Source organism: Cetorhinus maximus, chromosome 12 (assembly GCF_964194155.1).
Source record: "Cetorhinus maximus chromosome 12, sCetMax3.hap1.1, whole genome shotgun sequence".
NCBI lineage: Eukaryota > Metazoa > Chordata > Chondrichthyes > Lamniformes > Cetorhinidae > Cetorhinus > Cetorhinus maximus.
In genome coordinates this window covers 15,479,575-15,504,637 of record NC_135890.1, presented here as the reverse complement: position 1 = coordinate 15,504,637, position 25,063 = coordinate 15,479,575, and the positions used below count along the sequence as shown (strand labels likewise).

Here is a 25,063-nt window from a genome sequence, read left to right as displayed (position 1 = left end):
GCAGAAGAACGAATGATGACAGGGCGCAGCAAGTGATTAGTATCTGGAATGTCCTGCTTGAGAGAGTAGTGGAAGCAGGGTCAATTGAGGTTTTGAAAAGGAAATTGGATCATTATCTGAAAAGGAAAAATTTGCAGGGCTATAGGCAGAAGTCAGGGGAGTGGCAGTAGGTGAACTGCACCTTCAGAGGGCCAAAACAGACCAGACAGACTGAATGGCCTCTGCCTGTGCAGGATTCTCGGCACCTCATGTTTTAAAAGCCACTGAACTGTCACGAAGTTGTGAACATGCTGTTTATTTCATTGTCCACTACACCGTAGATTGCTGTGTGGCCACACATACCCGCACCTTACAGAAACCATTACTCTCTTCCAAATGGTCCCATTCTTCTTGTCTCCAAGGCTACGTTCCACCTCCCACCTCTCACTGGCACTTCCTCTAACAGGTCACTTCATGCTTCTACTCTGACATGTTCCAATCTACCTCTTGTCTCAATGGTTCCATTCTGCCCCTTCTCACACGTTCCCCAGTTGGACTTTTAGCTCCCCTTTTTTGAAACAAAAGCTCGCACTTTAAGGAGAGTAGATGAATTGCAAAAAGAGCAAAGAAGATGCAGACAACTTCAAAGTCTTGGATTAGATCATAACCTTAAAGATCCATTCATCTTGCCAAACAATTAAATGGAACTTATGGTAAGGTTTCCCATCCATTATCTCTTAACCTAAACAGCTTCAATTAATTTGTCATTTCCAGACTGGTGTATGTAGCTCAGTCAATGCTAAAGATAGGTGTTGATTGGCCATACTCCCTATATCATAAACAACCCAACCTGGACCATAAACGTGCCCATATGAAAGCATTAAGTGATCATTGAGACTGAATCTATTGGTTAGCTTCATCCTAGACTGTATGTTTATTTGGTCAAAATGGGCTGTTACCATTGGATTTGTAACCATCAGTTGCTGTTGACCTTTTTGGGTGATTCAGCTCCAGGTTGAGCCTTGGGCCATTGAGAGCTGCTGAATGGACTGCATCCTTGGGTCTTGCTCAAATACAAAACTGGGCTGAACAGCAAGCAGGAATTTTCCCGAGCCTCTTCCCCCTCCCACAACCTTTGAACGATGAATCCAAAGCACTCCCACTTTCTGAAGCTCAGTCTCTGGGACCATGTCGGATTCTTTGCCTCCTACCCATCTCTCTGTGCTGTTAGTCACTTCCGGACACGTCTCTCCCACTTGACCTCGCTGCTCTTCAAATCACAGATTCCCTGTCTCCCATGCTTGAAACTCCTCCAATCAAAGCTAGACTTTTTCCTGATCTCTCCAAGCCATTCACACTTTTATCGTTTGCGTTTGATGTTCAGCCCCACCTCCTGTTTCAGCTTGCTGTTGTGAGTGGCCTGTTAGTCTCAACATGCGGTATGTTCCAGAATGCTGGGTGGTCATACATACGCAGACCTCGGAGCGAAGGTTTATCATGATGTTCCTCCACTCAGCACCTTCCTCTACATTTTAAAAGCATGATCTTGTGACCATTTTAAATATGACTAACTATTCATTCCTCTGGACCATGTACAATTTGTATTTCCATGGCCACATCTTGATTTCATTTGGCTTCTTAAAATGATTTTTTAAGTGTCCATCACTATGCAGAAGTGTTTGTTGATGATTGGGACTTTTGCACCCAGAGTTAGCACCCAATTTGTGATGCTAACACTTATCAAATGCAAAATGAATCTCTATCCACTGTGCACCAATTATGTGCCTTGCCCCAATCTTAATTGAGGCCAACCTTGCACATGGGTATGACCTTGATGTTTCATATAGCAATCATCTTTACAAGTTAGGCAATTTGTGCTGAAATACGGGCAAGTTTAAATTGAAAATACTAGAAATCACCATTGTTAAAACCCTTACAGCCAGTAGGTTATCTAAGGGAAGATTGTGATTTGAGTTGGTTCCAGAAGTGAAAGGGCTGTGTAATAAAGAACTCCTTCACCCAGTAACCAGCTTATTTAACTTCCCTATTAGAAAAAAACACAATTGAGATGTATTAATTCATTGTATTTACATTCTACAGGTGAACTTGCTAGTAAAACTCAGGATGCTTTGCAATGTTCAAGGCAGTGTATAAATGCAAGTTGTTGCCCTTAGAATCGCAACAAGGCTAAGATAATATCACCACCTTCAACACCTCTTTGTCCTTTCGTCTGTGACATCTTTTGGTTATCTCCACCTATCACTGGCCCTTTATCCAGCTCTACTTGTCCCACCCCCCCACCTTAAACCAGCTTATATTTCACCTCTCTTCTATTTTTACTTAGTTCTGTTGAAGAGTCATTCGGACTCGAAACGTTAACTGTGCTCCTCTCCGCAGATGCTGCCAGACCTGCTGAGTTTTTCCATGTATTTTTGTTTTTGTTAAGGCTAAACTCACAATGTTCAACCATCACTGGCTGCAGCTTTAACCTTCAATCATTTTTCTGATCACATTTTCATGCAACTCTTTTAAAGCAATTGTTTGGCATGGTATCAATACTTTTTTGCTGAAACTTAATTCCACTTATCTATGGTCTAAGGAAATACATTTCTACCAATCTATAGTCTCAATAGATTATCTCAGATGGCCATCAGAAATGTCATAAAACTGAAAAACATGTTGACCTTTTTGTAAAGTGGATAAGCCATCAGACATGGAAAAACATCATGTGTTGGTGTGGTTGCCAAATAAGTTTCCAAATGTACCAAGCTGATGATTGCATTCAACTTTCCTTGGAGAAGTTCAAGGACATATGTCTAAAATAAACATGACTACTTTGTACAATTAACAGAATATACGTGGGCAATAAAATTAGTTTGAAATTGTTGAGTTTTTTTTCCTCCAGATTTTAAAATTCTTTCCCTTGTTCATATCAGTAACAGAGATTGTGGAGAACAATTTGGGCTTCGGCATTCTAAATGCTGCAGGTCTCTACATCAGTTCGAACAGTTCAGTTTAATCACGTTCTCAAACAGACTCCTGCCATTTGCTCCTAAGTTATAAATGAGTCTTTTCAGTCGACTACTTACTCTGGCCACCTGTTCATATTCCTCTTTCTGTTAATTTCTTTTATTGAGCCCCTGAGTGCTGTCACCAGGGAGCTAACTGGAAAGAGCTCGTTGAGCCTGACAGCATGAGGGAACTTGACTAATGTCAGTGGAGCTTTTTTTTAACTAGGGTGTTTCAGTGATGTTGTCATTGCCATTTACAATGCGATTTTTCAGTTTCCCCACCCTATCAGGGAGAATAACTTGTTCAGGTTCCTTGATGATATCAATCTTCAGCGTTCAAACTGAGATATTCAAACAGTGAGAAAGAAGTAAGGAATTCCAAGTTTTCACTGCAATTTGTTTATAGAAGTGTTATTTATGGTCAAGCTCTATATTTACATTGCATTGAATTCAAAGCAATTTACAGGTCTTTGCAGTAAAGCACCCAGGTTTTTTTTTGCATCCTCCTTTTCCCATCCGTAGGTGAGAACTCTCTAAAGCAATGCAAAGAAACAAAACTGCGATGATAATTTTGCCATGTAGCCGACATATGCTGTCTTTTAAAGCATGTTGCTGACCAGCCTTTGATTTAAAGGTGCATCTACATTGCGCACAGCAAACTGAACACAGAATGCTGTCAAATTTGCTGTGGATTTAGGGAGATGATTTATGATGCCTATTCCAAAGCTAATCTATCTTCATCTGAACCAGTTCACTACTGAACTTCAGTATAGGAATTGCAGGATACTATACATTGGAAGAAAACACAGCGAATGTACTTACTTCATGAGTGCTGTTGAACTAGTTGGGAAGAGACTGAAAGAAATTTGGGAGTGATGATGGACTCAGCCTTTACCATGTTAAGTAGTTGCAGAGAAATAATCAAGAAAGCTAGCAGAATTTTGAGCTGTGTTGCTGAATCAAGTGTGCACGTCAGATACCATCTAATGTAATTCTTGGATGATGCTCAAGCTGTGTGACATCCTAGTCAAGTTACGCTTCTCATAATGCACTTAATTAAGGCCGTTTTGCAGAAGGGAAACTTCTAAGTCGTGGAAACAGTAGACAAGTGCCAGAAGGCTGATTCCTAATGTCACGATTAAGGTATATGGAAAAAAGTAAAACAAAAAGTAATTTTATTCAAAGCTCTAATCCTTACATTTGTACCTGTATCAGATGGTATTGTACCACATTTTAGTCGAAAATAATTGCTGATGTGGGCAATTTTGTGTTTGTTACAAACCTATAACAGTTTAATTGTATTTCTATTTTATCATTTGGCAAGCCTTACTGCCAAGGTTTTGCAGCCACATCCCCCTCCCCCATATCAAAATAAAATAAATCTTCAGTATATTTTGATTGTTATGAGGTAGCACTTGGAGTAATGGTATTTTTGAGGTAATGAGTAATCTCTCCTCTGGTCTGTTATTTAGATGTTCCAGCCACGGTGGACTTGTTTTTCTAATGTAAAACCTTGGCCCAAACTAATACATTAAATTATAAATAGTTTTGAGAACATCCTGATAGCATAGAATAGAAAAGAACAACTCCTCTATCTGACGTGATACTGTTGAACTGTAAATGACATGGACTGCAGTTCTGACAAAGGGTCACCAGCCTGAAAATTTTACTCTTGTTTCTCTCTCCATAGATGTTACAAAATCAACTAGTTTAGATGATCTGCTGAATGATGAGAACAGAACGGTTAAATTATACAAGTGTATTTCCTTTTGATCTACTCACATGGCTACATCGTCTTGTTTATTTTCTACCAGGAGGTGGCACCGCACCATCTGGTGCATGTGTAAATGGAAAGATGAGAACTTGGAATAGAATTTGCCATGATGGATTTTTAAATGAAAGGTTCCCCAGATGGCTAAGTCGTAAATGCTGACCATGGAGCAGTACTGAGCATAAGTGGATCAGAAGATTCAAGATGAGGCAATGAATTTCAGATGGTGCAGAAATTGGGGCATCCTTGGAATAGGGAGTGGGAAGAAGTTTGCCAGGATCCCTCTTTAAGATTTCCAACCAGTCTCGTGCAAGCTGATGTATAAACGAAAATCTTGGAATCTAATGTGAATTCCTCCATGTTTACACCTGAAGACAAGTCATACGGACTCGAAACGTTAACTCTGTCTTTGCCTCTGCAGATGCTGTTAGACCTGCTGAGTTTTTCCAGCATTTTCTGTTTTTGTTTCAGATTTCCAGCATCCACAGTATTTTGCTTTTATTCGCTGCCTCCGCCTGCTTGGACAAAGTGAATGCGGGGTGCATGTCCGCAAGAACAAAAGAAATAGGACAAGGAGCAAGCCATATGACCCCCCCCCAAGCCTCCACTGCCATCAAATAAAGCTATGGCTAATCCACAAGCTGCACTCGACTTTCCCACCCAATCACCATATCCCTTTATTTCCTGAGAGTCCAAAAATCTATCTCAGCCTTGAATGTACTCAATGACTGAGCATCCACAACCCTCTACAGCAGTGAATTCCCAAGATTTACAACCCTCTGAGTGAAGAAATTTCTCTTAATCTCAATCCAAAATGGTCATCCTTTTATCCTGGGACACTGCCCCCAGTTCTGGAATCTCCAGCCAGAGGCAACAGTCTCTCAGAACCTTATGTTTCAATGAGATCACCACTCATTCTTCTAAGCTCCAAAGAGTTCTCCTTAATTTGTCATCATTGTTCATTCCAAGATTTAATCTATTGGACCTTTGTTGTTCCCTTTTTAAGACAAGAATATCCTTCCTTTGGTACAGTGATCAGAATTGTGCCCAGTACTCCAGGTGTGGTCTCACCAAAGCCCAGCACAATTACAGAACTACCTCCATACCTTAGCTTCCAGATCCCTTGTAATTAAGGCCAGCATATCATTTGCCTTCCTGATTGTTTGCTGTATCTACATGTTAACCTGTTGTATTTTTTTTAAAAAGTACCTTCAGGCAAGAGGGAAGGCAAAGATTTTCAGTGTAAAAGGTTTACAGTGGAAACATACACTTATAATCATTACTGCACAAAAGGAGACCATTCTGCCCATTGAGTTCATGCCAACCCTGCAGAGCAATCCAGTCAGTCCCATTCCCCTGCTCTATCCCTGTAACACCGCAAGTTTATTTCCCTCAAGTGCCCATCCAGTTTCCTTTTGAAATCATTTATCGCCTCTGCTTCCACCACCCTGGTAGACTAAGAGTTCCAGGTCAATATCACTCACTGTGTATAAAAAGTCTCTCCTCTCATTCTCCTGCATCTCTTGCTCAAAAACTTAAATCCATATTCCGTGTACAATACTGCATTCCTTTATGGTGTTGATGTATCAAGTTATGCTGATGATGTATCAAGCCAAAATGGCTCACGTTGGTCTTGGCAGATGGTTGATAAAAAATGTCAATTACTGCACGCTGAATTTAAGGAAGGACATTGAAGGTTGCTTTAGCCTGGGCTGAATTCGGTCACTTGAAAGGGAAGCCAAGAGAAGTTGTGTTGACTTAAAACCTGAAATGGCTTTGAGGACCATGTACCAGGTATTTGATCAAGTGACCAGCTGAGTTAAAACAAATAAACGTAAATATGTTGTTAAATAAAAGCAAAAAACTGTGGATGCTGGAAATCCAAAACAAAAACAAAAATACCTGGAAAAACTCAGGTATAACAAAAGGACTTCACCACCTTCAACACCTCTTTGTCCTTTTGCCTGTAACATCTTTTGGTTATCTCCACCTATCACTGGCCCTCTATCCAGCTCTACTTGTCCCACCCCCCCCTTAAACCAGCTTATATTTCACCTCTCTTCTATTTTTACTTAGTTCTGTTGAAGGGTCATTCGGACTCAAAACGTTAACTGTGTTCCTCTCCGCAGATGCTGCCAGACCTGCTGAGTTTTTCCAGGTATTTTTGTTTTTGTTTTAAATATGTTGTTATTGGCTTTGAACTGTTTAAGCCGTAGGAAAGTCATAGGAAAGATGAGAATCGTGGAGCATCCAGCCAAACGGTCCTGCTGCCAATTTTTCTGTTTAACATAGGTTGGCCGGCCCCATCAAAGAGCTATCCAATTAGTCCCATTCATCTGCGTTTTCCCCAAAGGCCTGTAAATTTCTCAACTTAGTGTTTATCCAATTCCCCTTTAAAAGTTACTATTGAATCTGCCTGTAACACCCTGCCAAGCAGTGCATTCCAGATTGCAAGACAGTTTTTTTTTCTCGTGGCGCCCTGGTTCTGTTTTCAATTACCTTAAATCTGAGTCATTACCTTAAATCTCCTGCCACTGGAAACAATTCCTCCCTGTTTACTCTTACAAAACCCTTCATGATTTTGAATACTCCAAGCAAATCTGTCTTTAACACTATCTGCCCGAATAACAACAACTTGCACTTGTATAATGCCTTCTATGTAGCAAAGGGCTGCATTATCAAACAAGATTTCATACCGAGTCACATAATTAAAAAAAAGAAAAGTCTTGCATTTATATCTTTCACAACCACTGGAGATCTTTACAGCCAATGAAGTACTTTTGATGAGTAGTCTCTGTTGTAATAAGGAAAGTGAAGGTTATCAAAACCTTAGCCACAGAGGTAGGTTTTAAGGAGCATCTTAAAGGAGAAAAGATAGGTAGAAAGGCAGACAAGTATAGGGAGGGAATTTCAGAGCTTGGGGCCTTAACAGCTGAAAGCACTGCTGCCAGTGGTGGAGCGATCAAAATTCGAGATGCACTAGAGTCTAGAATCGCAGGAACACCGAAATCTCAGAGGGCTGTGAGGCTGGACAAGGTTACGGAGGTGAGGAGGGCTGAGACTATTGAGGGATTTTAAAACAAGAATGAGAATTTTAAAATCAAGGTGTTGCTTAACTTACAGCCAGTGTAAGTCAGCAAGCACAGAGGTGTTGGGTTATTGGGATTTGATGTGTTAGGACATGGAGAGCAGAATTTTGGATGACTTCAAGATTATGAACAATAGAACTTATGAGACTGGCCAGGAGTACATTGGAATATTCAAGTGCAGTGGTAACAAAGGGAATAGATGAACGTTTCAGCAGCAGAAGAGCTGAGGCTGGGGTGGAGATGGGTAATGTTAAGGAGGTAGAAATGGAGAGTCTTAGTCATGGCATTTATATGTGGCCAGAAACTCTGCCCCTACCTCAGTGCACACAGGTCGAGTAGGATGAAGAAGGATAGTTCGCTTAGGTTACATAAGATGTCATTTTGTGACTTTGTTAAGAACCATTTTGATACTGTGGTCGGGGAGGAAACTTGCTGTCTGGAAGACGACCTGAATTTCTTTATATGTAACTGAATGTTTTATACTGGTATTGTTCTAGTAAAAATTCTCTGTACCTTCCCTAAGGCCTTAACGCCCTTTCTGAAATGTGGTGCCCAGAATTCACCTCTACTCCACCTGGGGCCTCACCAGTGTTTTGGATAGGTTTAGCACAACCTCCTTGCGGTTGTACTCTCTGGCTCTGTTTAGAGATTCAAGGATCCCAAATGCATTTTTTCCATTTGCCTTCTCACCTTCTGCCGCCTTCAAAATTTTGTGCACAAACATGTCCAGGTCTACGCCCCTTATAAAATTGCACCATTTATTTCATATTACTTCTCATTCTTCTTAACAGAATTAATCAGTTGATGCTTTTCTGCTTTAAACTTCAAATGCCATAGTTTCTACCTATCTCACCAGACTGCCTGTCCCCCTGGAGTCTGTTACTCACTGTTCAATGTATCTCCAATTTCATATCATCTGAAAACTTTGAAATTTTGCTTTGTATACCCATATCCAAGTCATTAATGTATATAAAAAACACAGTAGCCCTGACACTAACCTCTGGAGGAACACCACAGTATATACTCCAGTCTGAGATAAAATTGTTCACCATTGATCACCACTTTCTGGCCCCAAGCCAATTTCATTCCTACACTGGCACTGCCTCTTTAATCCTACAGGCTTTAATTTTGCTAGCAAGCCTTTTTGTGTTGTTTCCTCAAATGGCTATTGAAAATCCATATATGTATCAACTGCATCATGCTCATCAACCCTTTGTTACTTCATCAAAAAATCTTGATCAAACCATAGTAATTTTGAACACAGCAATATTCTAGTCTTGTTTTACAATAGAACATTGATGTTGCAGGTAAGTAACATTTAAAAAGTCAAGGAACAAGTAACCACTGAGAAGTTAACAAGTTGGAGATACTGTTCTGAAGCTTTTTCTTAGCAGAATAGATAGCAAAAACATCACTGACTGACAAGATTATCTGTTTAATTCTTTTGGTGGTGATGAAGGATTAACAATAGTTCTGTAAACTACTGACCGTACTTCACACACCACAGTCTTGGCACTTGTGTGGACTTTGGAGATATAAATAAATGCGTTATCCAGAAAAAATGCTTAAGTTTATAGTACTATTCGAAGATGTTTAATTGTCCCAATAGACATATAGAGAAATTGGTTGCAAATTGCTTCATCCCAATGAAGCAATGAGTACTTCTTCCTGAAGTCAACTCATTGTGAACTTTATTTCACTGCCTGAAATGGGGAAAAAAAACAATGAACTGTCTCTCTGACGCTGCAAAGATCTCATTGAATGCATTTAAATTGAAGAATATTGTCATGAAGCTATTAATGTATACAATATTTTGGAAAATATTTTTCTTTTAAAATAGAGGTTTAGTCTGTAGGTGTGTCTTAATTGGATTAAAGCCAGCTAGTCTGGGTGCTTTGACGGGTACTAGTTTTGATATACGAGAGAGATAGCATGCATTTGCATTTTTTGAATCGACCATTCAAGAAGTGGGGTGAAAACTGACACCTATCTAGCAGATACCAAGCAATATGTTTATATTACTAATAAAATTGGCAATATGAAAGGGGTTTTATTGTTAGAGAGGTTTCGTTCAGAGGTTGGTAATACAATGAGAATTTACATTCAATGGGCGGTGCTAGGTATAACTTCAGTTTTCAGGTGTGCAAAGCAGAGGCAATGTGAGATCAAAAGCAGCTGAAAGCTTCCAACTGTCTCCACAGTAACCAAAGTGAAAAGAACCTCATTTTGAATCTGTAAGGTGAAAATGCTTTGCTTGGTGTCTGGTTAAGTCTATGGGTTGCTGTTTCCTTAATAGAGATTAGTTTGAGAATTTGTTAAAAGTGAAAGTAGTTATTTGTAGCCATGTATGTATGTGTGTCTGTATATATAGGTATATATATAAACCCATGTAAATTAATACAATGTTTCATTTGGCTTAATGGAAAACCTCGAGAACTTATAGTCTGATTCCTGAATTTAGAGTTGCATCTCAAACATACCACTTAAAATTATAGGTTATGACAGTTGTTTAAAGTTTCCCTCTGGGATTTTTAAAGAACTCAGCTTTACCAGCTGCATTGGTTACAACACTATTTAGGAGTCTCTCCAGAAGTCCATGATGGTTAAGTCTCAGATAATAGATGATGGCAAGTGTTTTCTGCATTTTTACTTGCATCCGTTGAGTAAGACCACGATACGGGCTTTCAACAGGGAAAGGTTGTGCATTATTTATCAGTGATAGTTGGCTAACCTACGTGAACTGACAAATGAGGACTATGGCATTGGTAAGGATTCACCTCAAATTCATTCCAGCCTGAAATGTTCAGTCATTGAAATGAAAGGAAATCGCAGCCAGCATTCTTTTGAGGGACTTTGGGCAAAAACAGAAGCCTTCTTGACATTTTAGAAACAAATAGCATAATTATTTTGAATAGATTCCCATAGAAATGTGAAAACTGCATATATAAAATGTAAAGCCTGAAGATGATAGGGAATGTACAGAATGTCCTATCCTAAGTTAAATTATTTTAGGTTCCAACTAACATTACTGCATATATTGAGACTTTTAAGGGTGTGGAATCAAAACTTATTTTAAAATTGTTCTATTTGGAATAGGAGTGAGAATTTCTGAATCCGTACCCAATAAAATTGAAATTTGGCTGTTGTTTGAAATTCCCACCCTTAATGCACTTTTCTTTGTTTGTTGCATACTTCATAGTCAATAATGTAGTGCTTCTCCAAGCTGGCAATTCTTGAGTGGAGGAATGAGATTGCTTCTGACTACATTGGAGAGGATAAAGGGAAAATCAAATACAGACCGTTGTTGCACAAAAGGCCATTTACAAACAAATTAAGGCTACTTTTGTGTCACTTCGGCCCAAGTGCTATTAAAAATTCTCCTTTTAATCTTCACCTATCTAACATATCAATATCCATTCCCATGTTGACAGTCCACAAAGTAATTTGTTAACTTAATATTGCAGCCTACAAGACATAATAAGGAATGATCTTCATGAAAATTGCACTGTTAACTAATGGCAAAAAGCTGATGATAGGAAATAGTTTTGATATTCGAAACCTACATTTAAGTGCAGTGTTAACTCAATCATTACTGTGAGGGAGCAATGCAAAGAGTTTGTGTTGTTTGTGAGTTCAGAATAAAAATAAAATGAATCAGTTTTTATGACACATCCAATTGGTGTGTATTTGCCATGTTTTGTGGCCCTGGGTTAGATCGTGCATTCAATATACACAGTTAAGAAAGTTGTCTTCACAGCTCGTGTACTATTGCTTTGGTAATTTTTACTTTCCTTTTCTACAGTTACTGATGAGGAGGTCAGAAAGCGAATTTCTGAAGAGCTGGCACAAGAACAGGCCAGACAAGATTTGAATCTGCAAAAGAGGTTAGTGTGGTGTGTGTAATTGGAAATTTGCATCCTCCCCTGTATTCTGACATGATGATGTCCCATTATCTGACCTTCCCTTGCCATCTGGAATACACCTGCCTAAAGTGTGAATTCCTTTTTATCAATGATTGTTGTTTCTGCATTCTTTGCAGAATTAAAATCTAATTACTGATTTGATCATACTTCTTTTGACTTTGGTGTGATGAGACATCAATTCTCTTGAAACTCAAATGTTAAAAAATTAGACTTAAAAAGGTAATGTATTTTTCATTTTAATTTGTACCAAATTTCAATCTGCTTTGCACTAGTGACTACATTTCAAAGTAATTCTCTACATGTGAAGTGTTTTAAGAAGCACAGAGAGATGCGATAAAGTTCTATATAAATGCAGGTTTCAGTTTCCACCTTTTAGTCTTCATACATAACACCAAATGTTGAAGGATATTTTAATGGCCTGGTTCCTTTTCAATTGTGAAGCCATGTTCCATCAGCCTCAACTTCTCCATCCAGGTCCAGCTGGTTAGATTGCAGAGTTGAGTGATAGTCTGAAAGATTTGTGTTTGCTCCAGTGACTTGATTACTTTTGACCACTGTAATGTTCAATGTGTAATATAAAATGCTGTACCCAAGAAGTAGCAACTCACTCCTTGCTTCAAAGGTTGTTAAATTTCAACCTCCTGTATCCTCGTGGAGAGAGGTTACTCTTCATTGCTTATTTAACAAAACAATGAAGTATCAATAGGAATTATATGCAGCAGTGAGATTGCCACAGCAGCGTAGGTAGAAGTGTTTATTTAATAAAGCTATTAGCAGAATGAAACATTTCAGAACCCATTATATATCAGATTTGTTCATCACGATCTCAGAAATGCTCATGTTTTCTAAATATGCTCCAGTTGTATTTTAAAACAAACCTTAGGTCGTCCTTTATTAATCAGCCTCTAACACTACTGAATCACAAGGATGAGTAAATGGGAGTGCACTCTTAAGGAAAAGACAGGTCCCTTTCTCTTCATTTAAAGGAGCTGTACCATGATGTCACAAGGGTTGCATTTGTAAGGTGGAATTCCTAGAGCTGTGAATACATTTAGATAACAAGCTGTGCTTGAATTTAAGCCATTAAGCCGCTGGATTTGCAGCTGTTCCACACCTCACAGAAAAACAAATCACAGGTGCCAGAAATCTGAAATGAAAACAGAAAATGGTGGAGTCATCAAGATCAGAAGAAAAAAGATTAAGCTAATAGTTTGCCTGGATTTCACCCTCAAAACTGTTATGAGCAGACAGGAACAATCCTTTATTGGAGAGTCGAAAACCCTAGAGTAAAGGCAAAAACAAGTCGTTGAGATTGCTAGTACACGCATTCCAATTGTTTTCACACACAAGTGGCTTATGGTTTTAGTAGTGTCAACTGTGGCCCTCTTGCCTCTGAGTCAGAGGTTATGGGTTGAAGTTTCACTCCAGACATTTGAGTATAAAACTCTAGGCTGACACTGAGGGAGTGCTGTATTTCAGATGAAATGTTAAAGCACTCTTGGGTAAACGTTAAAGATGCTAAGGCACTATATTGAAGAAGAGCAAGGGCATTCTCCCCTGTGCTATTGGCAATATTCCTTCTCCTTCTCTGGCAGCCCCTCGTGATTGAGGGTGACTTGCTTCTGCCTCTGGTTCGATTGGTTTTGAGATGGCTGATAAGTCCAGTGTGCGATCTGCAGACTCTGCCACATGTGGGACAGCTGGTGCTTGGCAGGTTAAGTCGTTGAGTTGTTGGAATATTTGTGCGCTCTCCGACACCTTGATTTCACCTTTGCAAGTTCCCAAAGCAGCCTCTCAATGTGTCCACTGCCTTCCTGAGCACACTTTTTAATTTATTTTGGCCAGTCACAAGCCAGGGACCTTTCTTGAGTCAGTGGGGATGTTTGACCATTTCAGGGATGCTTTGAGCATTTGAATCCCCAAGTTATTACTGTTGCCCTCCTAGGAATCTCCTGCCATGACCAAACACCAGTAGGGCAGTTGCTTCAGGAGCCTAGTGTCAGGTATATGAACTACACATGCTGTCCAGCGAAGCTGATTTTGAGTGTTTAACATCTCAATGCTAGGTACATTGACTTGGGAGAGGGCACTGCTGTGGGACCACCTTTCTTGCCACAAGATTTTGAGGATCTTGCAAAGGCACCACTTCTCCAGTGCTTTGAGAGAACTGTTGTAGGTTGTCTCCAAAGTCTCTGAAGCACGGTAAATTATGACTTGGGTCTGGGATTTGAGATTCTGGTCCTCAAGTACCCTTTTGCTTAAGCTTCAAAGGCTGAGCTGGGCAATATTTATCCCTTAATTAACATCACTAAAATAGATAAAATGGATACTCTGTTCATGATCCCATTGCTGTCTGTACTTGTTGCGCACAAATTGGCTGCCATATTTCCTACAAAATTGATTACAAATCAAAAGTACCTCACTGGCTTTATAGCTCTTTGGGAAATCTTGAGGGCATGAAAGATACTAAATAACTACAAGTTTGCATTTTTTCCTTTAATTGGGCCTGTACATCGTTGTGGACATGCATTTTGATTGCTGTGTTTCAGTTTGTGGCATGCACTGTAGCAGTTAGAAAGGCTTGCACTTGAATTGCAATCCCCCCCAAAACAATTTACAGATTATACAGTTGCTAAAAATTATAATGAGATAAATTTTTTAGTGAACAAGGAGAGGCAATATAAACTAAAGGATACAATTCTAAGGGGAATGCAGGAATAGATGGAATTGGATTTGTATGTACACATATCGTTGGAAGTAGCAGGGCAATATGAGAAAGTGGTTGAAAAGGCATGCAGGATTCTAGGTTTTTATGTAGAAGCATAGGATACAAAAGCAAGGAAGTTATGATAAACCTTTATAAAACACTGGTTTGGTCTGAACTTGTGTATTCTGTCCAATTCTAGTCACTGCACAGGAAAGAAGTGGGGGCTTTGGGCAGGGTGAAGAAGAGATTTATGAGAACACTGTCTCCTGTAACGCAAGGTGGCCACCGATACCTGTCTGCGCATGCGCACTGGTCCGTGCATGTGCAGAGAACCACATCACCCCAGTGTGCCCAACCTGCCAGACGCCATTTTTTTCCCATCAGTTTGAGGGGACGCAGTGATATATGTAAGCCAATCAGAGCTGCAGACGCATATCGTGTGATTGTAGCAGTTTGGCAGCTGCTTGAATGAGGGCAACATTGTTACCAACTGAGGCCCGGAGTGAGATTGAGTGGTTTAAACCATCAAACCGATGCCCGGAACAAAGGCCCTCTGTGTGCTTCGGTGGCACCCTCCAATTTGGGAAACTGTGGGGCGAGCGCTGTTGGGTGTAATCTGAGTTCTTTTACTGGTTTGGAGACGGGGTCGTGTCTGGTGTTTTCTTATAGTGTCTGCATTTGCTAAAAATATATTTTAAAATCCATGGGGAAACTTCTTTGACAACTGTTTGATAAGCATCTCTGCCCCTGGCCGCTGCCTGCTCCCGTCACTCGCCATTATGTAATGGTGCAAAACACTAGAACTGCCCATGTACGATGTTGGCAACAAACGCATCTTTATCAGAATGGTTCCATTCAATTATGAGGATAGATTAGTGAAGCTGGGTTGCTCTCTTTAGAGAAAGAAAGTTGAAAGGAGAATTGGTAGAGGTATTCAAAATTCTGAGGTGTTTAGACTGATCGAGAAAACTATGCCTATTAACACAAGGGTCACAAACCAGAATCCACAAACTTAAGATGGTTGGCAAAACAGCCAAAGGCCACACAAGAAAAAACATTTTCGTGCAGTGACTGGATAGGATCTGGAATGCATTACTTGAGAGTGTGGTGGGGTCCGATTCAACTGTGGTTTTCAAAAGGGAAAAGGATAATTATTTGAAGAGGGAAAATTTGCAAGTCCGTGGGGAAAGCTTGGGGAATGGAACGAGCTAAATTGCTCTTGAAGAGACCAGCACGAATAGCCACCTTCTGTGCTGTAACCATTCTATGATTCTGTGACTTTGAGAGAGAAATGTTAGCAAGTGCATTCGGAACTGAAACAATTCAAGGGAGTGTATAAAGGAAACTCTTTAAATAGATGGTGCTGAGAATGTGGAATTTCTGCCATGAATCAGTGTAGAAGCAGTCTGTTAATTATATTAAAGGGTGTTAGTTGCTTGAAAAAGATGAATATTGAAGAACAAGCAGACAAGTGGGACTGGATTAAGTGGCTGTGCAGAGAAAAACTTGGCCACAGACATGATGAGCTGAATTTTTGTTTAATGCTCAGGTCTCTAATTGCATAAACTTCCAGCTTTTCTGCAGAGAATGTCATTCGATCTTTCACTTCCACCTGCCCAGCCAGAACAGGCAGATGGGGCTCAATTTCATGTCTCTTCCAAGAGTACCATCTCCAAGAATGTTAGGCTCTCTGTGTTCCACTCTGGAGTGTTGTGCTAGATTAAGTGCTCCAATCTTGTGGCTGAAACCAGCAATCTGCTGACTCAAATAAGTGTGGCCAACAATTCAGCCAAACTCATTTTCTAATACAGATAAACCCGCTGGCGCCAACTTTGAGCACAGTAACCATTGTTTAATTGACACTTCCAGATAAAGTATATGAAAAATAGCCAGTTATTAAGCTAGATTGAGAAGTTGTCCTCGTACCTTGATCGTAGCAATATAAAAAGGTGGATTTTTCTCAAATGATCTATGATTACCAGGAACTACAGTTCATATAAGCAAGATAAATAGTCTTGTTTGTGTCAAAGCAGGAATAATGGTATACTTTCATATAAGCAGCTATAAATAGAATCTGTACATTACTGAAGAAAAAAAAGTGATTTAGTATGTTAATAAGCTTTGTTAAGTACCATTGTGAATAGTGGCAGGTGGAAACCAACACGTAAAAATGCTTTAATATTGGAATTCTCTGAACAAACTGAAAACGTGCTGAGAATCTTATTTATTGATGCAATGTCAGGAAGCTGCTGTAGTTCACAATGTTAGTGAGCATGATGACTTAAGGAAATAGAAAACTCAGGTTTTTAGAACTTACTATAATTCTAGACAAGTTGGTAAAGAAAAATATTAATTTCATCAAACAGGTGTTTTTCATTAATCTGGCAAATGTTAACCACTTTGCATGCTATCACTATACAAAACTTTTGTTTATGTTGTGTAACCTGGTAGAACGCGAGACCCTCATGCATATATTACACAGCTTTCAGGCCTCATTCAGCACAATCTGAAGAATGACTTCAGCATAGCAAAATTGGATAGGATTTGTTGTATCTCCCCACATGGCAGACAGCAAGCACAAGGCAAATATTCCCATCCCCCGATGCATCCAAAGAAACTTGGGGGTCCAAGTACCTAATTAAAATAGCTTGAAAAGGTGCAGAAAATAATCTAAAAGGCTGATGAAATGCTCGTTTTTATATCTTCAAGACTAGAATATAAAGATCAGAAGGTTTGTTTAAACTATACAAAGCCTCGGAGGATTACACGTGGAGTACTGTGATCAGTTCTGTGTCCCACACCTCAGGGAGGGTATTTTGGCCTTGCAGTGAGTGAAGTGTGGATTTCCCAGAATGATGCCTGGACTTGAAAGATTAGTAGAAGGGATGACACAAACTGGGATTGTGGCCCTTGGTAGTTAGAAGGTTAAGCAGTGATTTGATCCAAGTTCTCAAGACATTAAGGAGGACAGATTGGGCTATTTCTGCTGGTTGGAGAGTCTGGGTCTAGGGGAAACAAAAACAAAAGTACCTGGAAAAACTCAGCAGGTCTGGCAGCATCGGTGGAGAAGAGCACAGTTGACGTTTCAAGTCCTCATGATCCTTCAACAGAACTAAGTAAAAATAGGAAAGGGGTGAAATATAAGCTGGTTTAAGGTGTGGGGGGGGGACAAGAAGAGCTAGGTAAAGGGCCAGTGATAGGTGGAGATAACCAAAAGATGTCACAGACAAAAGGGCAAAGAGGTGTTGAAGGTGGTGATATTATCTAAAGGATTGTGCTAATTAAGGGTAGAAAGCAGGACAAACAAGGTACAGATAGCTCTAGTGGGGGTGGGGTGGGGTGAAGGAATCTAAAAAGGCTAAAAGGTAGAGATATAACAATGGATAGAAATACATTTAAAAATAATGGAAATAGGTGGGAAAAGAAAAATCTATATAAATTATTGGAAAAAACAAAAAGGAGGTGGAAAAAGTGGAAAGTGGGTGGGGATGGAGGAGAGAGTTCACGATCTAAAATTGTTGAACTCAATATTCAGTCCTAGTCGGAAGATGAGGTGCTGTTCCTCCAGTTTGCGTTGAGCTTCACTGGAACAATGCAGCAAGCCAAGGACGGACATATGGGCATGAGAGCAGGGTGGAGTGTTGAAATGGCAAGCGACAGGGAGGTTTGGGTAATGCTTGCGGACAGACCGAAGGTGTTCTGCAAAGCGGTCACCCAGCCTGCGTTTGGTCTCTCCAATGTAGAGGAAACCGCATTGGGAGCAACGAATGCAGTAGATTAAGTTGAGGGAAATGCAAGTGAAATGCTGCTTCACTTGAAAAGAGTGTTTGGGTCCTTGGACAGTGAGGAGAGGGAAGTGAAGGGGCGGGTGTTGCATCTTCTGCGGTTGCATGGGAAGATGCTGTGGGAGGGGGTTGAGGAGTACGGGGTGATGGAGGAGTGGACCAGGGTGTCACGGAGGGAACGATCCCGACGGAATGCCGCCAGGGGGGTTAAGGGAAGATGTGATTGGTGGCGGCATCATGCTGGAGTTGGCGGAAATGGCAGAGGATGATCCTTTGAATGCGGAGGCTGGTGGGGTGATAAGTGAGGACAAGGGGGACCCTATCATGTTTCTGGGAGGGAGGAGAAGGTGTGAGGGCGGATGCGCGGGAGATGGGCCGGACACGGTTAAGGGCCCTGTCAACCACCATGGGTGGAAAACCTCAGTTAAGGAAGAAGGAAGACATGTCAGAGGAACTGTTTTTGAAAGTGGCATCATCAGAACAGATGCGACGGAGGCGAAGGAACTGAGAGAATGGGATGGAGCCCTTACAGGAAGCGGGGTGTGAGGAGCTGTAGTCAAGGTCGCTGTGGGAGTCGGTAGGCTTGTAATGGATATTGGTGGACAGTCTATCACCAGAAATTGAGACAGAGAGGTCAAGGAAGGGAAGGGAAATGTCAGAGATGGCCCATGTGAAAATGATGGAGGGGTGGAAATTGGAAGCAAAATTGATAAATTTTTCCAGGTCTTGACGAGAGCATGAAGCAGCACCGAAGTAATCATCGATGTACCGGCGAAAGAGTTGTGGGAGGGGGCCGGAGTAGGACTGGAACAAGGAATGTTCCACATACCCCATAAAGAGACAGGCGTAGCTGGGGCCCATGTGGGTACCCATAGCCACACCTTTTATTTGGAGGAAGTGAGAGGAGTTAAAAGAGAACTTGCTCAGTGTGAGAACAAGTTCAGCCAGGCGGAGATTAGTGGTGGATGGGGATTGTTCGGGCCTCTGTTCGAGGAAGAAGTGGAGAGCCACCAGACCATCCTGGTGGGGGATGGAGGTGTGGAGGGATTGGACGTCCATGGTGAAGAGGAAGCGGTTGGGGCCAGGGAACTGGAAATTGTTGATGTGATGTAGGGTGTCAGAGGAATCATGGATGTAGGTGGGAAGGGACTGGACAAGGGGAGAGAGAAGGGAGTCAAGATAGCGAAAAATGAGTTCCGTGGGGCAGGAACAGGCTGACACGATCGGTCTGCCGGGACAGTCCTGTTTGTGGATTTTGAGTAGGAGGTAGAAGCGGGCTGTCCGAGGTTGGGCGACTATCAGGTTGGAAGCTGTGGAAGGAAGATCTCCAGAGGAGATGAGGTCAGTGACAGTCCTGGAAACAAAGGCTTGATGTTCAGTGGTGGGGTCATGGTCCAGGTAGAGGTAGGAGGAAGTGTCTGCAAGTTGACGCTCAGCCTCTGCGAGGTAGAGGTCAGGTCTAGGGGACATTGTCTAAAAATTAGAAGAAAACCTTTTCGCGTGAAATTAGGAAACCTTTCTGCACTCCAAGGGTGGCAGAAGTTTGAAACTCTTGCGCAGATAGCAATTGATGCTGGATCAGTTAATTTTAATTCTGAGATTAACAGATTTTTGATAACCAAACTCTAGTTAGGTCACAGCTGCAGTACTGCATGTAGTTCCGGTCACCTTACTATCGGAAAAAATGATTACACCAGAGAGGTTAGAGGACATTTAAGAGGCTGTGGACTGGACTGGAGAATTTTAGTTATGAGGGAGATTGGATAGTCCACAGTTGTTTTCTTTGGAACTGAAGAAGCTGAGGGAGTAACTAATTGAGGTGTATAAAATTGAGGAGTCTGAGAGTGGAAAGGAAGGTCCTATTCCCCTTGGTTCAGGCATCGAGATTTATGGTAAGAGAGAGGTTTAGAGGGAAATCGAGGAAAATTCTTGCATCCAGAGAGTGGTGGGGATCTCCTTTCAAGGGTAATAGAGGGAGAAATCCTCAAGCTTTTTATAAGTACTTGGTTATGCACATGAAGTGCCGTAATCTGCAGCGCTATGGACCAAGAGCTAGAAAGTCGATAAGGCTGGATGGCTACTGAAAGACCAGTATAGATATACTGGGTTGCCTCCTATGCTGTAAATGTAAATGATTTTCTATGTATATCTATCTATGTCCCTTACCCATGTAACTGGCTACCCAGGATGACTTTCCTTTGGCTTTTCTCACCCTCCATTCAACCTGTTAGATTAGATGTCCACTCAACACAGCCGTGATAACATTACTAGATTCTTGTGCGATGTTTGGATGTGATTTTATGATCGCGTATTGGGAATTGAAGAATCTTTTGAGTTTAACATTTGACTAAATAGACAGGTCAAAGCCATAGTGCTACTACATCAATTTTAACATGCAACTTTCAAAATTGGGAAAGTAATGCCTGAAAAGTCATGAACAGGTTGTCGAAAGTTGATCTAAATTCCAAGCATCACACAGGAGGTCACACTTGGTGTGTAAATTCATTGAAAGTCTCAGCACCTGTTTTTGCCTATGCTAACAATATGTTTCAACAGCATGTGGTAGATACCGTCCTCAGTTTTGTCAGTTGACATTGTTATTTTTAAAAAGGAACCCAACAGAGATATCAGAGTACTATATTGAATAGTAAGTTAATAGGTGAATTCGGGCTGAGGGAGAAAGTAACAAAATTTAAATCAGAGTTACTATGCATGTATGTGAATGCATGGAGTATAGTAAATAAGATTGGTGAGTTACAGGTGCAGATTGCCATGTGGAAATATGATGGTGTGGTGATATCAGAGACCTGGCTCAAGGAAGGACAGACCTGGGTGTCAAATATTCCTGGGTACAAGATGTTCAGAAAAGGTAGGAAAGGAGGAGTGGTGGCCATATTGGTTAAGGAGAACATTGCAGTGCTGGAGAAAGAGGATGCTGCAGAGGGTTCAAGGACAAAATCAATTTGGCTAGAGCTAAGGAACAAAAAGGGTGCAATTACATTGCTTGGTATAGTCTATGAGCTGCCAACTAGTGGGAAAGATGTAGAGGAATAAATCTGCATGGAAATTACAGAGAGATGCAAGCATTATAGAAGATTTATAATGGTTGACTTTAATTACCCAAATGTAGTGTAAAGTATGTAGGGAGGGGCAAAAGTTCCTAGATTGTGCTTAGGAAAATTTTCTACTGCAGTATGTGTCCAATCTGACACGAAAGGACACACTGTTGGACCTGGTTCTTGGAAATAAGGTGGGCCAAGTAGATCAAGTGTCAGTGGGCGAACATGTAGGAGACAGTGATCATTGTATTGTATGTTTTAAGATGATCATAGAAAAGGACAATAGGCAATCCAGAGTAAGAAAAATCAACTGGATGAGAGCCGACTTCGATGGGGTAAGAACAGAGCTGGGCCAGATAGATTTGGATGAAAGATTGACAGGAAAAACTGCAGCTGAACAATGGGCTACCTTCAAAAAAGAATTGGTCTGGGCAAAATCAAGGTTTATTCCATCGAAAGGGAAAAATAGGGCAAACAAATCCAGAGCTCCCTGGATGAAAAAGGAGATAGAAATTAAGGTTAAAAAAGAAAAAGTGCGCTTATGACAGGTGTCAGGTAGAAAATACAATTGAGAACCAAGAGGAATACAGAAAGTTCAGAGGGGAGGTGAAAGAGCATATTAGAGAAGTGAAGAGGGCATTTGCGCAAAGACTGGCAGCCAACATAAAGGGGAATCCCAAAGTCTTCTATAGACATATAAACAGTAAAAAGGTGGCAAAAGGAGGGGTCGGGCCGATTAAGGACCTAGAAGGGAATTTACACCTGGACGAAGGGGCAATGGCTGAGGTATTAAAGGAATTCTTTGCATCCGTGTTTACCAAGGAGGCAGATACTACCCAGGCCATGGTGACAGATGAGGAAACTCTGTCACTAGAAGTGTTCAAAATTGATTAGGAGGAAGTGTTGAATAGACTGTTGGTACTTAAAGTTGACATGGCACCAGGACCGGACGGGATGCATTCAAGGATATTGAAGGAAATGGGAGTAGAAATTGCAGGGGCACTGGCCATAATTTTTCCGTCTTCCCTGGACCTGGGGGAGGTGCCAGAGGACGGGATAATTGCAAGCATTACACCCTTGTTCAAAAAATGTTGCAAGGATTAGCCCAGCAATTACAGACCAGTCAGTTTAACTTCAGTGGTGGGCAGGATTCTGTAATCAATTACTCGTGATAGAATTAGTAGTCACATGGAAAAATATGGGTTAACAAGGAAGAACCAGCATGGAGTTTTAAAGGGGAAATTGTGTTTAACTAACTTGCTGGAGTTTTTTTCTGAAGAGGTAACCGAAAAGGTCGATGAGGGTAATGCTGTTTGTTGGTGTAGTGAACATGGACTTTCAAAAGGCATGTGATACAGTGCCACAAAACAGACTTGAGAAAAGTTATTGCTCAAGGAATAAAAGGGACAGTAGCAACGTGGATACAAAATTGGCTGAAAATAGGAAGCAGAGAATAATGGTCAATGGATATTTTTCGAGCTGGAGGAAGGTTTCTAGTGGAGTGGGTCGGTATTGGGAGCCTTGTTTTTCCTGATATATATTAATGATCTAGATCTTGGTGTTCACGGGACAATTTCAAAGTTTACGGATGATGCGAAGCTTGGGAGTGTTATGAACTATGAGGACACAGACAAGTTGGTAGAGTGTGCAGAAAGGTGGCAGATGAAGTTCAATGTGGAGAAGTGTGAGGTGAATTGTATGAAGAACATGGACAGACAATATAAAATAAGGGGTGAAATTTTGAAAGGGGTACAGGAGCAGAAAAACCTGGGTGTATATGTTCATAGATCATTGAAGGTGGCAGGACAGATGGAGAGTGCAGTTAATAAAGCATATAGGATCCTGTGCTTTATTTACAGGGGCATAGAGTACAAGAGCAAGAAGGTTACGCTGAATTTATATAAGACACTTGTTAGACCTCAGCAGGGGTATTGTGTACAGTTCTGGATGCCACACTATAGGAAGGATGTGAACACGTTGGAGAGAGTGCAGAAGAGGTTTACAAGAATGCTTCCAAGGATAAGAAACTTCAATTACGAAGATAGATTGGAGAAGTTGGGACTGTTGCCCTTGGAGAGAAGAAGGCTCAGAGGAGATTTGATAGAGATGCTCAAAATCATGAGGGGGCTGGACAGAGTAAATAGGGAGAAGCTGTGCCTGTTTTTAAAAGGATCAAGAACAAGAGGGCACAGATTTAAAGTGATTTGCGAAAGAAGCAAATGTGATGTGAAAAAATACTTTTTCACACAACGAGTTATTCGGGTCTGGAACACACGGCCTGGAAGTATGGTGGAGGCAGGTTCAAAAGAGGCATTCAAGAAGGCAGAAGATGATTTTTTGAAGAGAAAAAGTGTGCAGGGATATGGGGAAAAGGCAGGGCAATGGCATTAGGCCATAATGCTCATTTAGAGAGAGAATGCAGACATGATGGACCAAATGGCGGCCTCCTGTGCTGTTAAAATTCTGTGATTAAACTGGTAAACATGTTCTGGATTCAGAAAGCTGTTTGATCATGACAAAAGTTTGGTTCATATATTTTTAGCATACATAAACATTCCCCATTAACCCAATTGCTGTGTTATTCCTAGTCACTCGTGAGCTATGTTGCTTAGTCTTTTTGTGTCAGTTGATCTGGTGCTAATCACATTTTTAAGCTATGGAGCTGTCAGTTCAAACCAACACAAGGAGTTTGCGCACAAGCTCAAAGCTGACATGCCAAAACATACATTGTTGGAGATATACTCCTTCAGAAGGCATGCTTAACTGAGGCTCCTTCTACCAGTTCTTTGGTTCAGGTGGACATTGAAGATCCCTTGCCACTATGAAAAGAGCAGGAGATTTCCCAGTGTCCTAGTTAACATTTTTCCCTCAATCAACAAAAACCAAAAATGCCATCTCGTTGTTGTTGATAGAATCTCATGGTGAGCTATATGGCTCCACATTTGTTAATCTTACACTTGCACTTTGGAGTTTTTCATTTTTTATTCTGCAGTCCTCCTACATTCCCTGGTATCCATATGTACATTGAAAATGCCAAGAGAAGTTGACACTTCAATTGTATCACACAGAACTTTGGCATTGGAGAAAGCATACTTGTACACGATGGTACCTGGTTTAATCCCATGTTTTAATGAGGTTGACGTTGTTACCTTATGTTGCTGAATTTATTTGTGCCCTATAGGGCATATACATGGTTGCACATCCAGTGTCAGTTTGCAATAGGAAGTTGCCTTGAGGGATTTGTGTTGGGGTTCAGGAAATTGGGATAAATGGAAGTTGGGATCAATGGCAAGGACTCATGATTTTTAAAAATTAAAATGTGATTGTTTATAAATTCAGATAGAGTGGCATTTAACTTTATAGTTGGAAGCGTAATAAAATACCATGGAATGAAATCGGAAATATTTGTGTTAAAATTAGACTCTAAATTTCTTGCATTGTTTGGACCAGTTCAGCTGCAGCAAACAGTCCGTTTCAACATTATGATCTTTCCATGTCATTGTCTGAGCTTGGAAAAACTGCCAAGGGAAAGCATCCAAAGAACATGTATTTTTCCGAATGTTCAAATTGCTTTGTCTTGTCAGAATTGGATCAAAAATATAAATCGGTGTTTGATGAATGAAAATTCGGTTGTTAGATTAATTAGGGATAATTTCCATTGGCAGAGTTCACTGTAATATTAAAACTGCTTATTTACTGTATCGCTCAGTACTGCAAGTTGGTTGTCCAGTCATGTAGA

At 40.8% G+C, this 25,063-nt stretch overlaps 1 protein-coding gene across 1 annotated transcript in view; it reads left to right on the top strand.

The window, feature by feature from the left end:
• The window catches only part of chchd3a (coiled-coil-helix-coiled-coil-helix domain containing 3a), a 331,631-nt gene that overhangs the window by 57,821 nt on the left and 248,747 nt on the right, over positions 1 to 25,063 (top strand). Inside the window, exon 3 of the mRNA XM_078553053.1 lies at positions 11,653 to 11,734. Within this exon, the coding sequence (XP_078409179.1) occupies positions 11,653 to 11,734 (82 nt within the window). The remainder of the gene's footprint in view (positions 1 to 11,652; positions 11,735 to 25,063) is intronic.